At 36.2% G+C, this 23,260-nt stretch overlaps 1 protein-coding gene across 2 annotated transcripts in view; it reads left to right on the forward strand.

Moving 5' to 3' along the window:
• The window catches only part of CLHC1 (clathrin heavy chain linker domain containing 1), a 41,614-nt gene extending 19,025 nt beyond the window's left edge, over window positions 1-22,589 (forward strand). For both annotated transcript variants that reach the window (XM_082426272.1, XM_082426271.1), the window contains 4 exons: window positions 3,700-3,874; window positions 10,352-10,554; window positions 15,861-16,040; window positions 17,399-22,589. In XM_082426272.1, coding sequence (XP_082282398.1) covers window positions 3,700-3,874; window positions 10,352-10,554; window positions 15,861-16,040; window positions 17,399-17,595 — 755 coding nt within the window. In that variant the 3' untranslated portion in view covers window positions 17,596-22,589. The remainder of the gene's footprint in view (window positions 1-3,699; window positions 3,875-10,351; window positions 10,555-15,860; window positions 16,041-17,398) is intronic.
• The last annotated feature ends 671 nt before the right edge of the window (window positions 22,590-23,260 follow it).

Raw genomic sequence — 23,260 nt, forward strand, 5'->3', positions numbered from 1 at the left:
ATTTTATAGTTTTTATTCAGTGGACTTGAAGTCAAGAAACCATCCCAATTATTTACAATTTAATAACTGAGTGATTATCAGATCGTGTTACACTGCAAAAGTATTCTTATATCATGAATGCTGACACTGGGCACTTTGGGTGTTAAACAGTAACTTTCATAAGTCTGAGGTTTAAATTGGCATATGCATATGGCATATGTGGGGAAAATGCCACAAAATTTAATAAACTTATTATAATTACAGAGTTGTATAACCATTACCAAAATTTAATTTTAGAACATTTTCATTATTCCAAAAAAAGAAACCTTGTACCAATTAACTCCTCATTCTCTATTGCTTCTCTTCCAAACCCTGGGTAACCACTAATCTACTTGCTGTCTGTATAGATTTGCTTATTCTGGACCTTTCATATAAATATGATAATACAATAGTCTTTTGTGACTGGCTTCTTTCACTTAGCTTAATGTTTTTGAGGTTCATTCATGCCATAGCATATATCAGTAGTTCATTCCTTTTTATGGTGAAATAATATTCCATTGTATGGATGTACTGTATTTTGTTTATCCATTCATCAGTTTATGGTCATTTGGGTTGTTTCTACTTTTTGGTTATTATGAATAGTGTAACTGAGCATTTCTGTACAAGTTTTTGTGTGGATATGTTTTTATTTTTCTTGGATAGATACCTAGGAGTAGAATTCTTTTAAAAAGGTTAGGGACTTCCCTGGTGGTCCAATGGCTAAGACTCTGAGCTCCCAGTGCAGGGGGCCTGGGTTTGATCCCTGGTCAGGGAACTAGATCCCACATGCTGCAACTAAGAGTTTGCATGCTGCAACTAAAAATCCTGTGTACCGCAACTAAAGATCCTACAGGCCGCAATGAAGATCCCACGTGTGGCAACAAAGATCCTGCCTGCCACAACTAAGACCTGGCACAGCCAAACAAACAAACAAACAAATAAATAAATAAATAAAATTTCTGGGTTATATGGAAACTCTATGTTAATACTTTGAGGAACTGCTAAACTGTTTGCACTATTTTCCATTTCCACCACCAGTGTATGAGTTCTCATTTCTCCACGTCCTTACCAATACTTCTTAATGTCTGTCTTTTTTTTTTTTTTTTTTTAATTTTTATTTATTTATTTATGGCTGTGTTGGGTCTTCGTTTCTGTGCGAGGGCTTTCTCTAGTTGCGGCAAGTGGGGACCACTCTTCATCGCGGTGCGCAGGCCTCCCATTATCGCGGCCTCTCTTGTTGCGGAGCGCAGGCTCCAGACGCGCAGGCTCAGTAATTGTGGCTCACGGGCCTAGTTGCTCCGCGGCATGTGGGATCCTCCCAGACCAGGGCTCGAACCCATGTTCCCTGCATTAGCAGGCAGATTCTCAACCACTGTACCACCAGGGAAGCCCCTAATGTCTATCTTTTTGATTAAAGCCTTTCTAATCTGTGTGAAATGGTATCTCATTGTTTTTTTTTTCCCTCATTATGGTTTTAATTTGCATATCCCTAATGACTAACAATGTTGAGCATCTTTTCATGTGCCTGTTGGCCATTTTATCTTCTTTGGAGAATTGTCTATTCTTTGCCCATTTGATAATTGTTTTATTTGTGTTTTTATTATTGAGTTGCAAGTGCTCTTTTTAATTCCAGGTAAAAATCCCTTATCAGATAGATGATATGCAAATATTTTCTTCTAGTCTGTGGATTGCATTTTTGCTTTCTTGTTGGTGTTTTTTGTTGTTGTTGTTTATTTGTTTGTTTATTTTTAATTTTTTTTGATGTGGACCATTTTAAAAGTCTTTATTGAATTTGTTACAATATTGCTTCCATTTTATGTTTTGGCCACAAGTCATGTGGGATCTTAGCTCCTTTACCAGGGATCGAACCCCTACCCCCTGCACTGGAAGGCGAAGTCCCAACTGCCGGACTGCCAGGGAAGTCCCTCTTGTTGGTGTTTTTTTGAGGTGCAAAAGTTTTTAATTTTGATGAAGTCCCATTTACCGATCTTCTTTTTTTATGACTGTGCTTTTGGTTTTGTATCTTAAGAAATCTTTGCCTAACTTAAGAGCCTATGTTTTCTTCTAAGAGTTTTATTCATTTAGGTCTATGGTCTACTATGAGTTAATTTTTTGTTTGGTGTGAGATAAGGGTCCAAATTCATTCTTTTGCATGTGGATATCCAGTTTTCCTAGCACCATTTGTTGAAAAGACTTTTCTTTACCCATTAAACTGTTTTGGCCCCCCTTTGTAAGAAATCAATTGACCATAAATGTTTGAGGTTTTTTTCTAGACTCTTAATTCTATTCTGTTGCTCTAGATGTCCATCCTGTGCAATCATACTATCTTGATTACTGTAGTTTTGTAGTAAGTTTTGAAATTGGAAGTGTGATTCCATCTTTCTTTTGATTAGTATTAGCATGGTGTATCTTTTTTCCATACTTTTACTTTAATCTACTTAATTTGTGTCTTTGTATTTAAAGTCAGTGTCTTCTAGGCAACATGTACTTGGATCCTACTTTTTTATACAGTCTGACAATATTTGTCTTTTAATTGGGGTGTTCAGATCATTTACATTTAATGTGATTGTTGACATGGCTGACTTTTGTTTTCTGTTTTTCTCATCTCTGTTACTTTTTTTTCTCTTCTTCTACCTTCTTTTGGATTAGTTGAATTTTTTTATGATTCCATTTTTCTCCTTTGTTGATTTATGAGCCTATAACTCTTTGTTGTCTTATTTTGGTTGTTACTTTAGGTTTTATGGTTTATATCTTTAACTTATCACATTCTACACTCAGGTGATATTGTACTGCTTCATGCATTGTATGAAAACAGTATACAGTTTGATCCTTGAACAACACGAATTTGAACTGCACAGGTCCACTTATAGGTGGAGTTTTTTCAATAAATACTTGTTATAGTAATACATGACCCATCATTGGTTTAATCTGTGGTTGTGGAACTGTGGATATGGAGGACCCATGTGGATACAGATATTCATGGATTTTTGACTGAGTGGGGGTCGGCGCCCCTAACCCCTGCATTGTTCAGGGGTCAACTCTACTTCTAAATGCTTATATTCATAGCATTTACCATTTCTGGTCTTCATTCCTTTGTGTAGATTGTTTTTCTATCTTGTGTCATTTTCATTCTGCTTGAAGGACTACCTTTAACCTTTCTTATAGTACAGGTCTGCTGGTGGTATATTCTTTCAGCTTCTTTAAAATTTGTAAATAAAAAAATTTTTCTTTTTGGCTACACCATGCAGCTTGCAGGATCTTAGTTCCCTGACCAGGAATCGAACCCAGGCCCACAGCAGTGAAAGCGCTGAGTCCTAACCATTGGACTGCCAGGGAATTCCCAGTTTATAGCTTTTTAAAGTTCTTTCTGGAGGCTCTGAAGTAGATTTCCATTCCATGCTGCTCTCCTAGCTTCTAGGTAGCTGTCAGCAATCTTTGGCATTCCTTGGCTTGTAGACCCATCACTCCAACCTCTGCCTAGGTTTTCACATAGCACATGATATTTAGTCATTATCCAAAATATAAAGTTTAATCCACAAACATTACTTAAAAATTATAAATAAGTAATTTTAGATTAAAATTTTTAGAAAATGCAATGAGATGAAAATAAGAATATGAAGTAAGGAAAAGCAAACTATTACTTAAAAGTATTTGACTCAAAAACTTTTCTTCTCTTTGTAGCTGTTGGAAAAATTAGAGGAAAGCCTTTCCCATTACTCTTATTTTTTGAGGCTATCTTTAGCATAAGTCATGCTTTTAGACATCCTGTTGATGCAGAACTAACCCTGGAAGGAATCACATGTGGATTATCTGAAAAACGTTTAGATTTAGTTATCAATTGGGTCACCCAGGAAAGGTAAGCAAAGTTAAACTTTTAACTTAATTTTGAAATTTGCTTAATAAAGTTTTTTGTTCTCAAATTTTAATAGTTTTCTTATCAGTACATTATTTGAGCATTTATTTCAAATCTCTATTGCAACTAATAAGTCACAAAGTATTTACTAAGCATTCATGGATAGAGTAATAGGGCCTAGTCACAATGAGCCCAGATCAGGAGTTGACTCAAGGCAGTTGACAAGATTATTCATGACCACTTAATGCTGCATGGAAGTTGATAGGTAAGGATAGAAAAGGATTGATCAGTATCATGCTGCTCAGAGGGATAAGGCAGGAACCTGTTTTCAGGCAGGCTGTGGATGCATGTAAAGGATAAACCCAGGAGAAAACTTGTAAGCAGGAGGGACATGGACCCAAGGTAGCATTTAAAAGAACATACAAACCAGCAAGGACAGGCAGGAGGTGGCTTCTTGGAGTTGAGTCTCGGCACAAATTGGCAGATTTGTACGAGGTTTCCCTTAGATTGGGTTCCCTGGAACCAAAGCCTTAAACAGGTATTTGGGTGTACATGGTTGATAGAAGGAGGGCTTCTCAAGAAAAACCTATAAGGGACTGAGTGAAGCAGAACAGGGAAGGGGAAAGAGCCAAGCAAGGACGTGACCTCAGGCAAGTTCTAACCTTGACCTTATTTATAGCGGGATGGCTCTGAAGCATAAAACACATCACAGAGCTGTTCTCACTTGAGGCAAGGGGCCAGCCTTCCTTGCTTCTCCATCAGTCAGTTAAGGACTGTGGGCTGCCTAGATGGGAATACGTAAGTCTGGGCATGGTGGCTCCCACTAGCCCAGGGCAATTCCCTATGGAAGGGAAGGACCTGTGAGCCACTGGCAGCCAACACCCAGAGTAGCTGGGGAAGGGTACGTTGGCCCAGTAAGGAGGATTTGGGCAAGACACCAAAACAGCATCTGCCTTAGTCAACCATTTGCACAATACAGGTTTATATGCTTCTCACATTAAGTTCACTCCATCCAGGCATATCTTCTCTAGGATTTTGTGGTCAATTCTTGGGGTAACTTATAAGAGGAGGGTTAGTGGGAGGAACTATAGCCCTTGTTGCTAGGTCCTAGGGCTGTAATTTGGTTTTTTTACAACTTTATTGAGATATAATTTACATACAATAATCTATACATGTTTAAAGTGTACAATTTGATGAGTTTTTTTAAAACAGCATTATGAAGACACAATTGATACACAGTAGACTGCACATATTTAAGGTGTACAGTTTAAGTTTTGACATATATATGTATATATATATCTCCATGAAATCATCACCACAATCAAGATAATAAACATATCCATGACCCTCAAATGTTTCCTTATGTCCCTTTGTAATGCCTCCTCCTTCCTTCCACCACCTCTCGATAACCACTGATCTACTTCATGTTATTCTAGATTCGTTTTCATTTTCTAGAATTTTATATATATGGAATCACACATTGTATATTCTTTTCTCTCCTTGGTCTGGCTTCTTTCACTTACATTTATTTTGAGATTCATACTTATTAATTAGTGCTCATTACCTTTCTCTATCACCCATTATAGATTCTTCTTACTTACAGTTTTGGTCTTGATGGCTTGTCTGGTAGAATGACTGTGGTTAACCATGCCTTTATCAAACCATGTTTTTTTTTTTTTCTTGATTTTGATTTTATGTTGGAGTATAGTTGATTAACAATGTTGTATTAGTTTCAGGTGTACAGCAAAGTGATTCAGTTATACATATACACACGTATCTATTCTTTTTGAAATTCTTTTTTGTTTTTTTTAGCCATGCTGCATGGCATGCTGGTTCTTAGATCCCTGAACAGGGATCGAACCTGTGCCCCCTGCAGTAGAAGCACAGAGTCTTAACTACTGGACTGCCATGGAAGTCCCCAAGTTCTTTTTCCTATTTATAAACCATGGTTATTGATTTACCCACTAACAGTGTTCAATTGTCTTGGGACTACCCAGAGATATACCAGTAGATCATCTGCCACCTGTAACAGACAACTGTATACCATTCAAAAAACAGCTATTGGGTCCTGCTAAAGTTGGAGTATTTATCCATGGAATGTCAGTGAGTGTAACTAGAAATGCCCATCATGAACTGTATTCTGACAGACTCACCAAGTCATAAGGTCAGGTGGGCTCAGGAGAGTCCATGTAAAATCAAGTACAACCAAGATCATGCTCAGTCAGTTCCAGAGCACACAAGTAAGCTTCATGAATAAGTGGCCCAGACTCCATGTCAACTACCATTGCCTGATGGACACTACTTCCACAGCTCACACCTATGGGCTCATGCAAGGGTGGGGTTACCTAAGACCAACAGACAGGAGAATAAAAAACAAACCCAAACTTGGTTCATGGAAGGTTCAGATGGTGTCCAGGTGATGCCAACTTGTCACTTCATCTTTCGAAGACGGAGGAACATCCTTTAGGAAGACATGTACTCCTTAAACCAATGATAATTATATAGTGCTGTATTCCCAATAGGTAGAATACTTGGGTCTGGGAAGTAAAGAGTGGCCCTGCTCAACTATTACTCCCAGGAGCCTGCTTGGAGAGTGTGTTAGTCAGGATTCTCCAGAGAAACAGAAAAAATATATATAAATAAAAAATTGGCTCATATGATTATGGAGGCTGAGAAGTCCCAAGATCTGCAATCAGCAATCCAGAGACTCAAGAGAGTCAATGCTGTAACTTCCAGTCCGAAAGCCGGCAGCCTTGAGACCCAAAGGCAGGAAAGACTGATGTCCCAGCTAAGTAGTCAGGCAGGAGGAGTTCCCTCTTACTGGAGGAAGAGTCATCCTTTTTGTACCATTCAGGCCTTTAACCGATTGGATGAGGGCCACCCACATTCAGGAGAGCAGTCTGCTTTACTCAGCCTGCCAATTAAAATGTTACTCTCTTCAAATACATTCTCACAGACACACCCAAAATAGTATTTGACCAAATATCTGTTGTTGGTCAAATAATATCAAGTGTCAACTTGATACTATTTGACCAACAACATCAAGTTGACACTTAGAATGAACCATCAGCACAGGGAGTTTGTGCTTCCCATGCCTGCAACTTTAGGCTCTGTGAGTCTGGAAGTCCTGATTGACTTTATCATGAGAAGGTAGGACTATTGCTAAATAATGGGGCAAAGGGGAATATTTTTGGCACTCAGGCTCCCTATGCCCTTGAAGAGAGCATGATACCTGGATTTAGGTGATGTCATTTACTGCTTGGGAAATTTTACAAGGGAAGGAGTGAGATGGGATAGGGAAAGAGCCAAGCAAGGATGTGAACTCAGGTGAAGTCTAGTATTAGTATTATAAGGAGAGAGCTGTGGAGCATAAGCCATACCGCAAAGTTGTTACCGCTTGATTATGGGACTGGCTTCCTGTATCCCTTACTAGTCAGTCATCAGCTCTAGATTACTAGGGGATTGAAAGATAGGCATAATTTTCTGGGTGACGTGGCTCCAGTCAGCTGAGGGCAATGTTTTGGAGAAGGGGCAGCTATGAGCTGTCAATAATCAGCTGGAGAAGGGGCACTGGCCCAGTAAAGGGGACCTGAGTAGGCACCAAAACTGTGTCTACCAGCTTATGAAGATCAATCTGGAAATAGATAACAGCTCCTTTTGCTGGGTCTATGTGGGCATGGGTTGGGCTGTGAGTACTGGAAGGTAGAGTGACGAAAGGCCTCCCTGTCATCTCTCTAGTAGCCATGGCTTTCTTATTTTGCAGCCTAAGAGCTATGCTTTCTTGGCTCTAAATGCATAGGGACATAGAATACATATTAGAGAGTAGGTACAGTTCTCATCTTTAAGAAGTGTATCATAAGGGAGTAGGTGGACAAATGTAAGCACTCCCTAAATAACAAATCCATGACTTAGAAATGTCCCAAACAGAAATGGCAAGTTTGCATACTACTACCTACTGCTACCCATTTCAAATTCATCATTTCCCTGCACAACTCTGGATAGTCATAAAACTGTCCTGGATTGATCTCACTATTGTTTCCCAGTGCAAAGTAGCTTTCTCTCACCCTGTCTTGTTATGCCTTCGCTTACTGTTCACATAGTAATTAATTATTCACATAATAATTAATAGTTATGTTCACATAATTCCTGTTTTAGGAAACTTCTCCATATGTGTACCCCTCTTTTCAGTCTTTGCCTCCTTCTTTCTTTCTCTGCCTGGTCACATTTCTACACTCTCCACAAAAAGTACTTGTCAGGGAGCCCTGGAAATGGTGCAGGCATGAGGACAGCATCAGAAAGTGCATGTTCATTACTAACACCTGTTATCTAGTGCAAAGACACTTCAGACAAGATTAATTTCCTTACATATACTTGACCCATTCTACCTCTTAGTTGTAAGAATTTAAACTCTTATGCATTTCCCTGAGTGCATAAAGTGGGAAAATACCACTACATTTTCCCCGAATTATTCATATTTGTATTTCTGTATTTTTCTGGAGATACCATTTAGCATAAATGTCTTTATTCTAAATAGGACAATTTGATTTAATCCACTCAACTCTAGAGCATTCATGAGCTAATTAATATTGTTTGGATTTTCCATGTTTTGGGTTTCTTCTATTTAGATACCTTAGACACTATAAAAATCATTACAACTTTACTCCATACCATATTGGTAGTGATTAATTTTAAAATACTAGATTTGAATCTTCTGGCAGCATTTTTATTTTTTCTTAAGCTTTGATGGAACTGTGTGGTAAAACTATGCACTAAAATTAGAAGGCTTTGGATAACTATGAATTATACCTATTCATACATTTCAGGTCTCCATTAGGAACTCATAAAAACAAAAATCTGGCCTTTTTCAAAAAAATTATTGGATGACTACTACTGACTACTGGGTGTCTGACTGCTACCTCTCTTACCCCAGGGCTAGAATCCTTGTTTTTCTCACCCCCCGACCCCCCACCCCCACCCCCCGCCACCTGCTTTTCCTTCGGGGCCAATTCCATTCTTCTGGGGCTTGATCCTCCTCCTCCCTTTGGATAATTTTCTTTTTAATCATACTCTTTGCTTCTGATCATCCTTTTGGAAAGTGACAGACGAAGACAGAGCAACCTTAGTCTCAACTCTGGCCTTCTCTCAGGTGGAACAGCATCGTGAGGGTGACCACTGAAAATAAGGAAATAATGGTATTAATAAGAGAAATAAATACTAAGATACTGGTATTTTCATTGCTCCAGTAATGCAGTCACTACAACAACTGAAATAATGACTTGTTCAGTCTCAGGAAACGTTGTGGCTTTAACTACCAAAACTTATATTTTGGTATTAAAATGTGGAAGTCGAAGAATTGCTTCCTAAATAGTTGATTCATACTCAGGAGCTTCCTTTTGATTTTAGACCCAACTCTCTGCTGCCTGCCCCAACAAACACAGAGGGCTTTATCTACTTAATTTTCAATAAAGAGACATTTTGTAGGGGTTTCAGGATTTCATTTTGTTGTTATTGGCATTTTATTACATGTATGTAGACACTAATATTATGTGACTGTTGTTATTCTGTAGCTATTAATTAAAAATATAATTATGGGACTTCCCTGGCGGTCTAGTGGTTAAGATTCCATGTTCCCAGTGCAGGGGGCACGGGTTCGATCCCTGGTCGGGGAACTAAGATTCTGCATGCTGCATGGCGTGGCCAAAAAAAACCCAAACTATAAAGCCCAGTTTCAGTACAGCCAGTAATTAGAAGTGATATCTTTAATGATACCCAAATGTTATTTGGCTTATGCTGATAGTTTCTAGGTGGAGTTAGTAGTACAGATGGTTCCCTTCAATTGTGTATGAAGATAGTGCACTAAAATTGATGAAAAGTGAAATCTACTTATTTGAGCCATCTCAAAAGAACTGTTTCTTCAGTCTCTCCTAATAGACACAGTTAAGTCCTTTATTCCCCCGTTGTTTCTTTCAAATCTATAACAATTAAAAAAAAAAAAACACTGCTGTTGCACTTTCTGTTTTCCTTTTAGTACAAATGCTTGCAAGATCTGTTGGTAATTTTGAGCTAAAGATTTTGTCACTATCTTTAACCAATATTTAATAAGTTCTTACATTCTGCAGGGTTTGGGAATCTAGATAACAGCTAAGAACATTGAGAGCCTCAATTATGAGAGAATTTTTGTTTACCTTGAAATTTTAAATCCCACCAATCTTTTCAGGAGAGTTTTAACCTTGTTTGTAGATTTTTTTAAAGTTGAGCTCAGTTTCACCAAAATTACTTCCCCCAAAGGAAGACATGCTGATTGTTTTTGTTCTTGTTGTTAAGTCTTGGATATGTTTAATTTCATCAGTTGCCTGCTAACTTGGAATCCTTATAGACCATAGAAAATCCAGTTCTACTGTGCTGAATTTTCAAATATTTCATTCTCATCCATTCATCAAGAGCTCACTAACGTGTGCCCTATTGATCTGCTTGCTCTAGGCTGACATTTTCTGAGGAGGCTGGGGATGTGATTTTTGATTATGGGGAGCAAGATACTTATAACAAGGCCAAGTGTCTGGCTTTAGCTCAGATTATCTATAGTGAATGTGGCCTGCACAAGAAAGCTCTTCTTTGCCTGTGTAAACAGGGTCAAATTCATGGGGCCATGGAATACATACAACAATTCAAGGACTTTACTTCTGGTAAGTGAAAAAGCCTATTATTTGTATACATTCGAATTCTGGACTTGAATTGTAAGATCACCCATGATAGTAGGCAATATTTTGGACTTATACATTATAAAGCTTGTTTTGTGTATACCGGTAAGTAGATTTCTTTTGTAATTTTTAGTGAAAACAGGTAAGCTGAAGCTGATTGACTTTGATGGTGGACATTCAAATACATTATATATTTCTTCAGTACATAAACATTTAGTAAACTTGCAGATATTTGGACCATGCTACTTAAAGGATTTTTAAAAAATAACTGAACTTATATATAACATTCTGAACTATAATATAAGCATTAGAAATGAAGAATTAGTGAAATAATGTTGATTTAAAAAGTTTGAAACACCTAGGTTGCAGCTGGGCAGTGATGTGAGAGAATTGTGGACCTTAGGGTGACCCTAGTTGAATGAGCTGATCTCTTATTATAGTCTAGTTCAGCAGTAGCCTTAATGTACAGGCAGTCCTGGCATATCCCCATATCCCAGGCCTGTGTCAATCCTGATTTTGCAAGCTGTGTACTCCAGTTCTAAGAAATTGCACAATGGAACAAAATATAGCACTTTTAGGTCACATTTTTCCAGGAAAAAGAATCTGATCATTTTCAAAGAGTAAATTGACTTTTACTTAGAATCTGTTTTTTAGAGTTATTAATTTTTTCATTCATTATGTAACAGCCTGCCCGACATTATTAGTGTAATAATAGCTATAGTTCAGCTTTTTACATGTCTTTATCTCACTTAATCCTTATGTTAACTATATGAACTAGGTTTTGTTATTATCCCTATTTTATAGATGAAAAATAACTGTGTCCAAAGAGAGGCTAAGGCACAGAGAGGTAAGTAATTTGCCTATATACACACAGCAATGGAACAGAATCTGGCAGAGTAGTTACGACACAATATTTGTTGAATGAATTATATATTTTATTAATATTATGTAAGTTATACAGATTCAGTTTCTGTGTTAAGTATTATTTTTCCATAGAATTATTTTAGTCAAGGAATAAAGGTTTTAATTACTCTTGGAATTTTCATTGAATGAAATGTGAAGTTTCTTTTTTTGCTTGCAAAATTTGCCTTGCATGAGTATATAGAAACATGGTTGACTCATTATCATATTATCCTGTTCCTCTAGTAGTGCATTACACTGTAAAATAATTATACAGTCAGCCCTCCATATTCATGGGTTCCACATCCATGGATTCAATGAACTTCAGATTGAAAATATTTGAGGGAAAAAAAATTCCAGAAAGTTCCAAAAAGCAAAACTTGTGTTTGCTGTGCACCAGCAATTATTTACATAACATTTGCATTGTATTTACAACTATTTACATAGCATTTACATTGTATTAGGTAATCCAGAGATGATTTAAAGTATATGGAAGGATGTGTGTAGGTTATATGAAAATACTATGCCATTTTGTATAAGAGACTTGAGCATACTCAGATTTTGCTATCTGCAGGGGGTCCTGAAACCAAACCCCGTGGATACCAAGGGACAACTGTATATTGTACTAATTTAAGAAATATTAACTCTCCTATATAATTAGAACCTTGATATTTATCCTCAGAATTTATTTAGTACAACATCATAAGATAATAATAACCTGAGGAAAATTAAGCTTAAAAGGTAGAAACAATGTTTGAAAAATTACTCTGCTTATTTTACTTTTTAATGACAAACAACCACAGCTTTCCAAAGTATCATCCTTGGCCTCAGGGGACAGACTCAGTTTGTTAATACTTTCTGGTTTCAGAAGAAAATGGTCTTTCTCAGATTTAGACTATCAGCTTTACATTTACAAATCAAAGAAACAAAACAAAAACGGTGAAGTCCTAAAAAAGTCTTTTGTTCCAAAAGCATAAATCTGACTCATAGAGCATCTGTTTTAGAAGGAAAAACTCTTCGTTTTTCCTCCCTAATGATTTCTAGAATAAAGCCTGAAATGATTTGTTTGTTCACTTTCCCCATTATCATTAAACAAGTGAATGTACCTATCTGGTTATATTCTAGATCTGGAATTCTAAACTCCGAGGCTAGAAACAATCTAGAAACTGGGTTATTCTAGATCCAAGGCTCTCAAACCTTCTGGTCTCAGGTCTCCTTCATAGTTTTAAAAAGCATTGAAGATCCCAAAGAGTTTTTGTCTATGTGGGTTATAATCAATTGATATTTATCTTATTAGAAATTAAACCAGGGACTTCCCTGGTGGTCAGTGGTTAAGACTTTGCCTTCCAATGCAGGGGGTGTGGGTTCGATCCCTGGTCCAGGAGCTAAGATCCCACATGCCTTGCAGCCAAAAAAAAAAAAAAACCAAAACAGAGAACAGAAGCAATATTGCAACAAATTCAATAAAGACTTTAACAAAAAAAAAAAAAAGGAAATTAAACCAGAAAAAAATTTTTATTGGAGTATAGTTGATGTACAATATTATATGTTACAGGTGTACAATATAGTGATTCACAATTTTTAAAGGTTATACTCCATTTATAGTTATTATAAAATATTGGCCATATTCCCTGTGTTGTACAATATATCCATGTAGCTTATTTTATACTTAATAGTTGGTACCTTTTAATCTCCTACCCCTATATTGTCCCTCCCCCTTTCCCTCTCCCCACTGGTAACAACTAGTTTGTTCTCTATATCTGTGAGTCTGCTTCTGTTTTGTTATATTCTCAACTGGTTTTCAGCCAGGTTGAGCTCCTTCAGCTGGGGCGTGGGCACCAGGAGCTGGGGGGTGGAGAGGTGGGAGAGGAGTTGGGGGGCAGAGTCTGCAGCCTGTTGCCACACAGGTAGAGCTCCTGGAGGTTGCTCAGGCCATTCAGGGTGTCAGGAGACAACGAGGCCAGCTCGTTGAAGGAGACTTCCGTGGTGTTGAGTGCTGGCAGTGCCCATCCCAGCAAGGGCAGGCTTCTCAGCTTATTGTGGGATATAATCAGGGTCTCCAGCCAGGGCAGTGTCACATCAGTCTGCAGGCTGGTCAGCTGGCTCTTTCCCAGGTGCAGCCGAGTGAGGTGAGTCAGATTCATCTATTTTTTAGATTCCACATATTAAGTGATATCCTACAGTATTTGTCTTTCTTTGTCTGACTTAATTCACTTAGCAAAATGCCCTCCAAGTCCATCCATGTTGCTGCAAATTTCATTATTTATTTTTCGTTTCAAATAACAATAGGGAATTCCCTGGTAGTCCAGTGGTTAGGACTCTGTGCTTTCACTGCTGAGGGCTCAGGTTTAATAATCCCTAGTTGGGGAACTAAGATACCACAAGCTGTGCCGCGAGACCAAAAACAAAAACAACCAACAACAATAAACCAATTATGTATTGTCATAAGTAAAATATTTTTATGAAAAATAACTTTTCCAAAGCTAAACAATTTAAGGAAAAGAGTGACACTGTTTTACATTTTTGTAAACCTCTGTAATGTCTGGTTTAATAGAAGATAGCTGGCTTCCCATATCTGATCCTATATTCAGTCTATTGTAATATGTCATGTAGCTTCTGGAAAAACACCACTGTATATTTGTGAGAGAAGGAGAATGAAAAAGGCAAATTTTAGTATTTTTATGAAAATAGTTCTGACTTTATGGACCCTAGACCATATTTTGAGAACCACTGTTCTAAGCATCTAGGTATTTGTGAGTTAAACAGTACCATGGTTGATATATAGACCCTTATAACCTTATCAAAATAGAACATACAAGATAAATAATGATCATTATTACATGTCAAACCAAGGAATAAGGAAATGCATTCTGAAGTAAGTAGAAGGGTAAGTTCATAGGATTTGAACTTGTGTCCTTTCTAATTAGTCAGAGACCACATCTTGTACATAATGGAATATTGTTTAATCAATTAATGGAGAAGGGTATTTGAATACTTGATTGAATGAAATAGAGAGAGATGGATGAGTTATGAAATGTTGGAGACAGGGGGGTCCTATATAAATAACTTCACCTTAGTGGAGGCCAGATTGAGCGACCCACATCATAAACTTCTACCTCTTCTCTAGGGAAATTTTTAAAAAATTATTTGACTTCATTGATATAGAATTATATTCTGCTATTCCTTGCTTCATCTTTTACCATTTCTCTTTCTCCTTGTCTCTCTCTCTCTCTTTGTGTGTGTATGCATGTATATATATATATATACACACACACACAGTGCACACACACATACATATTTATTATTTTAGAGGAGCAGCACCATAGATTGGAAGGTCATGGAATCTGGGGGTCCGATGAACTGTTCTTCTTTAGACTATGTGTCTAATTCTGGGAAAATTAACTTCTGTAAGCCTGTTTCCTCACTTGTAATGTGAGAATAATAATATCTGACTTATACTGAATATTAGATGTAGTAATTTAATATATGTAAGTTCACAATACAATAATATGTGTTTAATAAACACTAGATTACCTTGTATTACCTTTTAGAGTGCAGTTATGTTTACACGTAGTTCTTGAAATGCTCTCAGAAATTATTCTGCAAATTACCTCTGTTGTGGCCCAAGAAGAATACTTTTACTTAAAAAAATTTAGTAAGTTAACACAAAGTTTATAAATTTAAGAATATAAATCATGATTGTAGCTTTAAATTATCTGAATGGTTAACTAGTACATTAAACCATATGAAATTGCTTCTTTTTTGAAGTAAAAAATGGTCAAGTGTAGGCAACTTCATATGGCTCAACCTCTAGCTACCTGAACTAACTAACAGCTTATTAAAATCTTCATATTTGGGTTTTTAAATACTTGATATTTTTAGGAAAAATTACTGAGCCCCTTTTCTATGCAAGGCACAGAAAGAAAGATATACTCAGTAGAAGTTGGCCCCCAAATGAGCAACAAGATGTAGACAAAAATAACGTAGTATTAGATGGGAGCTTAGAAATTGTGGAGATACTAATTCTAGCACTTTAAGATGCAAAAACTGAGGTCCAAAAGATTAAGTGACTGATTGAGCTATGATTAGAATTCAGGATTCTTGATTGTCAACCTGGTCCGTTTTTTATACCACATTTCTTACCAAGACTGTTCTCTGATAAATTTTTTTTCCTGGTACTATGTTTAGGTAGTTTTCCTTTGTTTTTTGCTATGCTGAGTATGATTTTTTTTTTTTTTGGATTGGAGATAGTAATGTTGAATTCATTGAGGGCTTTGGAAGGACTGGAAAAAGAAAAGTTGATTGGCAAATATAGACATTAGCTAGTCCCAGTTTCTAGTTGATGTATCATATTAGGATGTTGAGACACAGTTTTTCATTTTTGCTTTCAGATGACCTGATGCAGCTAATAAGGTTATGTCCCCACACTGAATTAATTCAGTGTCTCACTGACGAATGGAATGGGAAACCACCATATTTATCTTTTGGTCTTGCTGTACTTCACCTGTTCTCTGTAGATATGAAAAAAGTTGGCATTAAGCTACTTCAAGAAATAAATAAAGGTGGGAAAGGTAAGTGAAGTAAAATTTTGTAGTGAAAGAAATAGTAGTGGGTTATTTAGGGAAAGGTTCAAGATTATTATGTTTGAGTTAACTCTATCTTCCTAAGAGTTTATTCTTGGCAAGAGTTAACTTTAGGTGTTTATAAATGTAAAGATTACCATGTTAATAATACTCTGTTGGCAATAGTATATATTTGTTGAGAGGATTAGAATGAAGAGAGACTCATTCTGAAGCTTGAGGGGAACTTCATAATAATTATAATAGCTATGACTACTGTAAAATCTTTATATATATTAACATATGTGTATATTTAATAATTTATATATATATATTAAAATGTTATTTAGATAAACTTTATGTTTTTTATTTCTAAACCAAATATATATGAAAATATTATTTACATATATTATTTACTCTGAACCTCACTCTGGAGTGGGATCAGGAGTAACTAATTAGATCTCACTTTTTTCTTTCCTTTCTCTAATTTAATATAGAAACTTGAGCAGACAACTTGATTTTAAATTATCATATGGGGCCAGAGAAAGAATAGTAAATTACATGAAAACATAGTTGGGAAGATAATTTAGAAATTATCATTACAGATATCAACTAAAATATTTTATTTGATAGAAAAATAGTAATCATGGTGGAAATAAAATAATAGTGATTACAATAACCTGAATAGAAATCCTCTTTCATCAAGTATTATAAGTAATGCAGGTAGTAGATAAACGAGTTCCATAGATAGTTTCAAAGAGGGTCACTATAATTGATTTTCAAAAGTAAATAATATCATTAGTTTTCTTTAATAAACAAAATCCTTCTTTTACTTCCTTTAGAAAAATATTTGTTAAAGAAGCCCCATCATTAAGAGGTCTCTGTCTAGAGATAGGATGGAGGTTTTGCCAAGGAGTTTTTTAAACCCTTAGGTTAGCACTATAGAGCATTTATAAAAGTGTTTGAAGGATCATGAAAACTTGACCATCAAATTTGTTTGATAGTTCCTAGTGGTACCTTATAGACTGTGAATAAGGCTGAGCCCACATTCTTCACTTTCTGAACTCCCTTCCTTTCAACCTTCAGCATCTGCTGACCTTACCAAGAAGGAGATGAGTGGAGGAATAAGTAATGTGAGAAATGGTGGAGAGTTGAATTGAGGCATGAAAAGGTTAATGAAAAAGGAGGAGGAGAAGGAACTAACACTTGAGTACTTACTATGAGCTTGACTAGGCACTCCACATTACACTTAAAGGAATCAGGTCTAATAGTAATGGAGTTGAAATGATATCTCTTTATTTTTGAAGAATTGCTAAGTGTGGATTATCAAATAAGTGCTATATTATAATATTGTATTTTTATTTCCTCAGATGCAGTTGAACATCTTATGATAAATGATCCATTTTGCTCCCTAGAAAAGTGGCAGGAATTAGCAAATATATGTTTACAGAATGACTTTGACAAATTATCTAATGACATCATGTCTGTCCTTCGATCTCAAGCTGGGGTTACAGAAATTTCTGAAGAGGATGATACAGTCAACTTAATGCGGCATGTTTTTTGGTAGTTCTACATCTTAACCAGTTGGGGGAGCCTCTACAACATTTTATATATATCAGTTAGGCAAACTGATTTTGGTATAACTAATTTATAAATAAATCTGGAGTATGAAGTTCTCAGAAATATATCATGCTTCTTTTGTTATGATGACATTTAGATTTGTCCTTGAAATATTTACACCATTGCTTCCTTTTTTTATATGGTCATTTTGTATATTGAATCTTTCTAAAATTCCTATGTACTTTATTTTTTCTTTTTTTAATTTTAAAAATTTTTAATTTAATTTTAATTTTATTTTGGAGTATAGTTGATTTAAATATTATGTTAGTTTCAGGTGTACAGCAAAGTGATTCAGTTATGCACATATTGGATTGGCCAAAAAGTTCATTCGGTTTTAAGTAAAAATAAAAGGCATTTTTCATTTTCGCCAAGAACTTTGTTGAACAACGTATTCATTAACTGAATGAACTTTTTGGCCAACCCAATACACATATCCATTCTTTTTCAGATTCTTTTCCCATATAGGTTATTACAGAATATTGAGTAGAGTTCCCTGTGCTATATAGTATGTTCTTGTTGATTATCTATTTTATATATAATAGTGTGTATATGCTACTCCTAAACTCCTAATTTATCCCTCCTGTATATTGAATCTTGATAAAATCTAAGAATGTAAGTGTATAAATCTCAGTTTAGGCATTTCTATCTAAGTGCATAAGTTAATGTCTAGATATATTCCTTTCTGGTGATCTAATTTAATAGCAAGAACTGAGGAAGGTGTGAATAGTATCCTGTCAGACTGATTTCCCAAATATCAAATGCTATAAGCCTGACTTGTAACAAGAAAGGCAAGATGCCATTTCAAGGTTTTCACTGGCAAAAACCTAGAGCATAGTAATTTTGTACTGCTGACTCAAAGATGTGCTCCATGCTTTGGTATATATAAATGGCAAATGTTAAGCTTCTACTATAAAACTTGGGAATTTCAGCATGTTCTTATCTAGAGAGAGAATAGCCAAATTTTGCAAAGAAGTAGTAGTTCTACATCTTAGACCCAGGATACCTGTAGGCATGGAATATGTCATACAAAGTGGTTTTAGATGATTTCAAGTGTTTGAGTAAGTATTTGATTTTGACTCAGAGTTCTGTGTCATGGACAGGTGTGATATTCAAAATATTAAATGATCAGCATGGCATAGGCACCAATCAAACAGAACAGATACCCAACTCATCAGAACAGCTTTCAGCCCTTATGCCATACCAGAGCACACCAGTTGAATGTCAGCCTTGATCATGGAACATGGTAAAAGTGAGCTGCTGTTAGATAGAATAAAAGAGCATAAGTTTTCCCCTCCTAAATTTAAACTGAATGTATATATTTTATTTTATAGTGGAAAGAATGTGAACTTGGAATCAGACAGGTTCATATTCAAGTTCAAATTCTTCTTCTTACTCTTTGTAAAATATGGGCAGTAATATCTTCCCAAAAGGTTTAGTGATATGTATGTGCAGTATAAATATATTACATAGTGGAAGAACTTAATAGAAGATAACCCTTATTTCAATGTTAAGAGGTCCCAGAAACACATATTCCTCTACTTGGTTTATACTTCCCAAATCCCGCATATCTATCCATTTGTACTTGTATAATTATCCCTCTTTGGAGTATTTGATATAAACCTTATTGCCTATATTAAGCTATCTGTTTCCACTAATATTTGGGTTGCTGGGCCTATCTTACAAATCCAGAAGAATACTGGCTGAGTTCTCAATTTTTCTGTGTATTGGTAAACACAGTACTGGATAACTATAATTCAGTTTTCTAAAATGTAATATTTTTTAGAAGTAATACCTATGTACAATTTTAAAAGCAATTTAAGTTGCAATTTAGTTATAAAAGGCTTATAATAACTAATAATATTTTTATTTCTGGCCTTCATATTAGCTATGATTTTTAAAAATTAATTAATTTGTTTATTTTTTGGCTGCATTGGGTCTTTTTTGCTGCACATGGGCTTTCTCTAGTTGCGGTGAACGAGGGCTACTCTTTGTTGCGTTGCGCGGGCTTCTCATTGCGGTGGCTTCTCTTGTTGCAGAGCACGGGCTCTAGGCGTGTGGGCTTCAGTAGTTGTGGCTCGTGGGCTCTAGAGCGCAGGCTCAGTAGTTGTGGCGCATGGGCTTAGTTGCTCCACAGCATGTGGGATCTTCCTGGACCAGGGATTGAACCTGTGTCGCCTGCATTGGCAGGCGGATTCTTAACCACTGTGCCACCAGGGAAGTCCTTAGCTATGATTTTTGAAAAGAAACTATGAAGAATGGAAAAAAGGAAGGGAAGGAGAGAGGGTATTTCAGCAGCACTGATTCTTTATGTACCAGTGGCTTAACACCCTTTTTTCTTTGAGACTTGTATGATTGATAGAAAGCTACTATGTATCCGTTGACAGAACTTGGAAAAAAATGTGTTCATGAAAGCCAAGAGGATGAATTAGGTACAGAAATCTGGAAAAAGCTTGAAACAGCAGCTGTTGTTGTTGTTACTGCTAATTTTGCTTTGGTTTTAAAATGTTTTTTCCTCCACTCATTATTATTCTTCTTTGTTAGCATTAGCTTTGGCAGTTTACCCAAGGAAAGTGAAATTTGTCAAGTGAATCTAAATTAAAATGCCTGGAGATGGAGTTGGGAGGAAGAGCAAGAATATAAAGTCAAGTGGAGGAAGGAGAAAGAGTTGAGTTGTGAGCTGTACAGGGCTTGGAAGCTGTGAGAACCTCCCTATAAGCTGCACTGAAAGAGGTATAACATGAGCCTTGTGGCATAGGAGCCTGTGTTCTAGACCAGCTCTACCACGATCTTGTTTTGTGTCCTTTTCCTCATGCATTTATTTTGGCTAGATAATTCCTTTTGTCATTTACAACTCAAAAATTCAGTAGTTCCACAGATGATTTCCCAGTGCTTTTTCACCTTCTGCCTAAATTGTAAATACCAGGATTCAACATCAGCATCAGCAACATATTGTGGGGACTTCCCTGGCGGTCCAGTGGTTAAGACTCTGCACTTCCCTGGTCAGGGAACTAAGATCCCACATGCTGCACAGTGTGGCCAAAACAAAAACAAACCCAGCATATTCTGGATACCTGTTTTGTGTATGGTCTCTGCTATCAAGATTACGACTTCAGTGGGAAGAAACAGAATATTGTAAAAATAACTAAAAATAATTCCTTAGTATTATCTAATATCCAGTCTGTATTCAAATTTCACAAATTGCTTAAAAATGCCTTTTTACAGTTGAGTTGTTCCAATTAGGATCTAAACAAGGTCCATGTATTCTATTTGGTTGTTGTGTCTCTGCATACAGAGTATTCTTCCTCTCTTTTTTTCTCTCTTGCTATTGACTGATTGGACTGGCTTGGTTGTTACTGGGAATGTTCCACATTTTAGATTTGTCTGATTGCTTCCTTATGGTATTATTTAACTTGTTTTTCTTTTTCCCATATTTCCTGTAAATGGAAGTTAGCTGTAAAAACTTAACTAGATCTAGTTTCAACTATTTTGGCAAGGACGCTTCATAGGTGATGCTGAGTATTTCACATTTCATCATATTATCATGCACTAAATAGTTGTCTCATGTCATTGCTTTTTGAGATAACGTCCAAAATCCTTAACATGGCCTAACGAATTCTGCATAATCTGAATTCCAGCTGATCTCCAGACTCATCTCCTACCGTATTACACATTATTTTGAGCCAGACACTTGTACTTTTTCTGTTCCTCTTGTAAGGGGCTTGAAAATATGCTGTTTCTTTTACCTGGAAGGCTCATCCCTTTCTTTTTACCTAGTAAATAATTTCTTTTACTTTAGGCTTTAGCTTGGTTAAAAATTCCTCAGGGAAACCTTTTATGACTTCCTTAATTATGCCACATTTCTTTTTTCTAGGCTGTCCTTTATTGCTATTATCATGGTTACAGTCAGGGACAGTACTTTTTATTGATGGCAAGGACAGCACATTTTGAGGGTGTCGAAAATGGGGGAAGGTTACTCTGTTAGTTTTCTAGGGCTGCTGAAACAAAGTACCACAAACTGAATGGCTTAACCACACAAATTTATTGTCTCAGTTCTGGAGGCCAGAAGTCTGAGATAAGGTGTTGGCAACGTTGGTTCCTTTGGAGGACTGTAAGGGAATAATTGGTTTCAGACCTTTGCCTCTCTCCTTGGCTTATAGGTGACCACCTTCTCTATGTCTCTTATGTCATCTTCCCTCTATGTGCTCTATGTGTGTCCATATTTCCTCTTATATGTATGCCAGTCATATTACATTAGGAACCACCCTAATGAACTCATTTTAACTCTGTAAAGACCCTATCTCCAAATAAGGTCACATCTTGAGGTACTGGGGATTAGGGCTGCAACTTATGAATTTTGGGAGGGCACATACAATTCAACCCATAACAGTTACCATTATATCACCAAAATCAAACACAGTATTGGGTACAAAGTAAGTTGCAATAAGTAGGTCAATGAATAAATACCAAGTTGGACCTGGAATCTTTCATATTTAATGCCAGTCTTGTGAATTAGCTTTACTCTCGCTTTATTTTGTTGGTAAATTTTATTGATATATAAATATACATATACACAATAATAAATTCTGAAAAATGCACAAGTTATAACTGTAGAGCTCAATAATTTTTCACAAAGTCAACACATTTATGTAACCAACTCCCAGATGAAGAAATAACACCCCTGGAATCCTAGAAGCCCCTTTTCAGTCATTATTATCCCCCTCCCAGAGATAGCCACTATTCTGACTTCTCATACCTTAGATGAGTTTTGCCTGAGTTTGAATTTTAGATAAATGAAATCATAATGTATTTATTTTTGTGTGTTTGGTTCTTTAGTTATTATTTTTGTGGTATTCATCCATGTCATGTGCAGTTGTTTATTCTCATCACTATTTATTATTCCATTGTGTAAGTATACCACAGTTCTACCATAGATGGACATCTACGTTGTTTCCAGCGTGGGACATACACATAGTGCTTTCATGAATATTTTTGTACATGTCTTGTTCATGAACATATATGTGCATTTCTGTTGGATTCCTGCTTTATTTTTTAGGTTGTATGTTGATGGGTATTAGGTCATACTAGTAGCTATAATTTTCAGGGTCAACACTGCATTAATGTTTGATTTATGACATTGTTCTCTGACAGCTGTAATGAAATAGCTATAATAGAAATTCTCCATTGGGTTAGAAATATCCAAAATTAGTCATATTTTTCTAAACCCATGGCTTTAAAAAATAGATTTTATTATTTTGAGCAGTTGTAGGTTCACAGCAATATTGAGCAGAACATATAGAGATTTCCCATATACCCCCTGCCCTTACATATGCATAGCGTCCCCTGTTATCAATACCCCCCCGCTCCAAGTGGTGCATTTGTTACAATGGATGAACCTACAGTGACACATCATTATCACCCAAAGTCCATAGTTTACATTAGGCTTCACCCTTGGTGTTGTACATACTGTGGGTTTGGACAAATTTATAATGACATGTATCCAGCATAATAGTATCATACACAATAGTTTCACTGCCCTAAAAGTCCTCTGTGTTTTACCTATTCATCTCCCATGGCTTTTTAAAAAAAATTTATTTGTTTATTTATTTATTTTT

This window comes from Balaenoptera physalus (genome assembly GCF_965194825.1).
Source record: "Balaenoptera physalus genome assembly, chromosome: 15".
Lineage (NCBI taxonomy): Eukaryota > Metazoa > Chordata > Mammalia > Artiodactyla > Balaenopteridae > Balaenoptera > Balaenoptera physalus.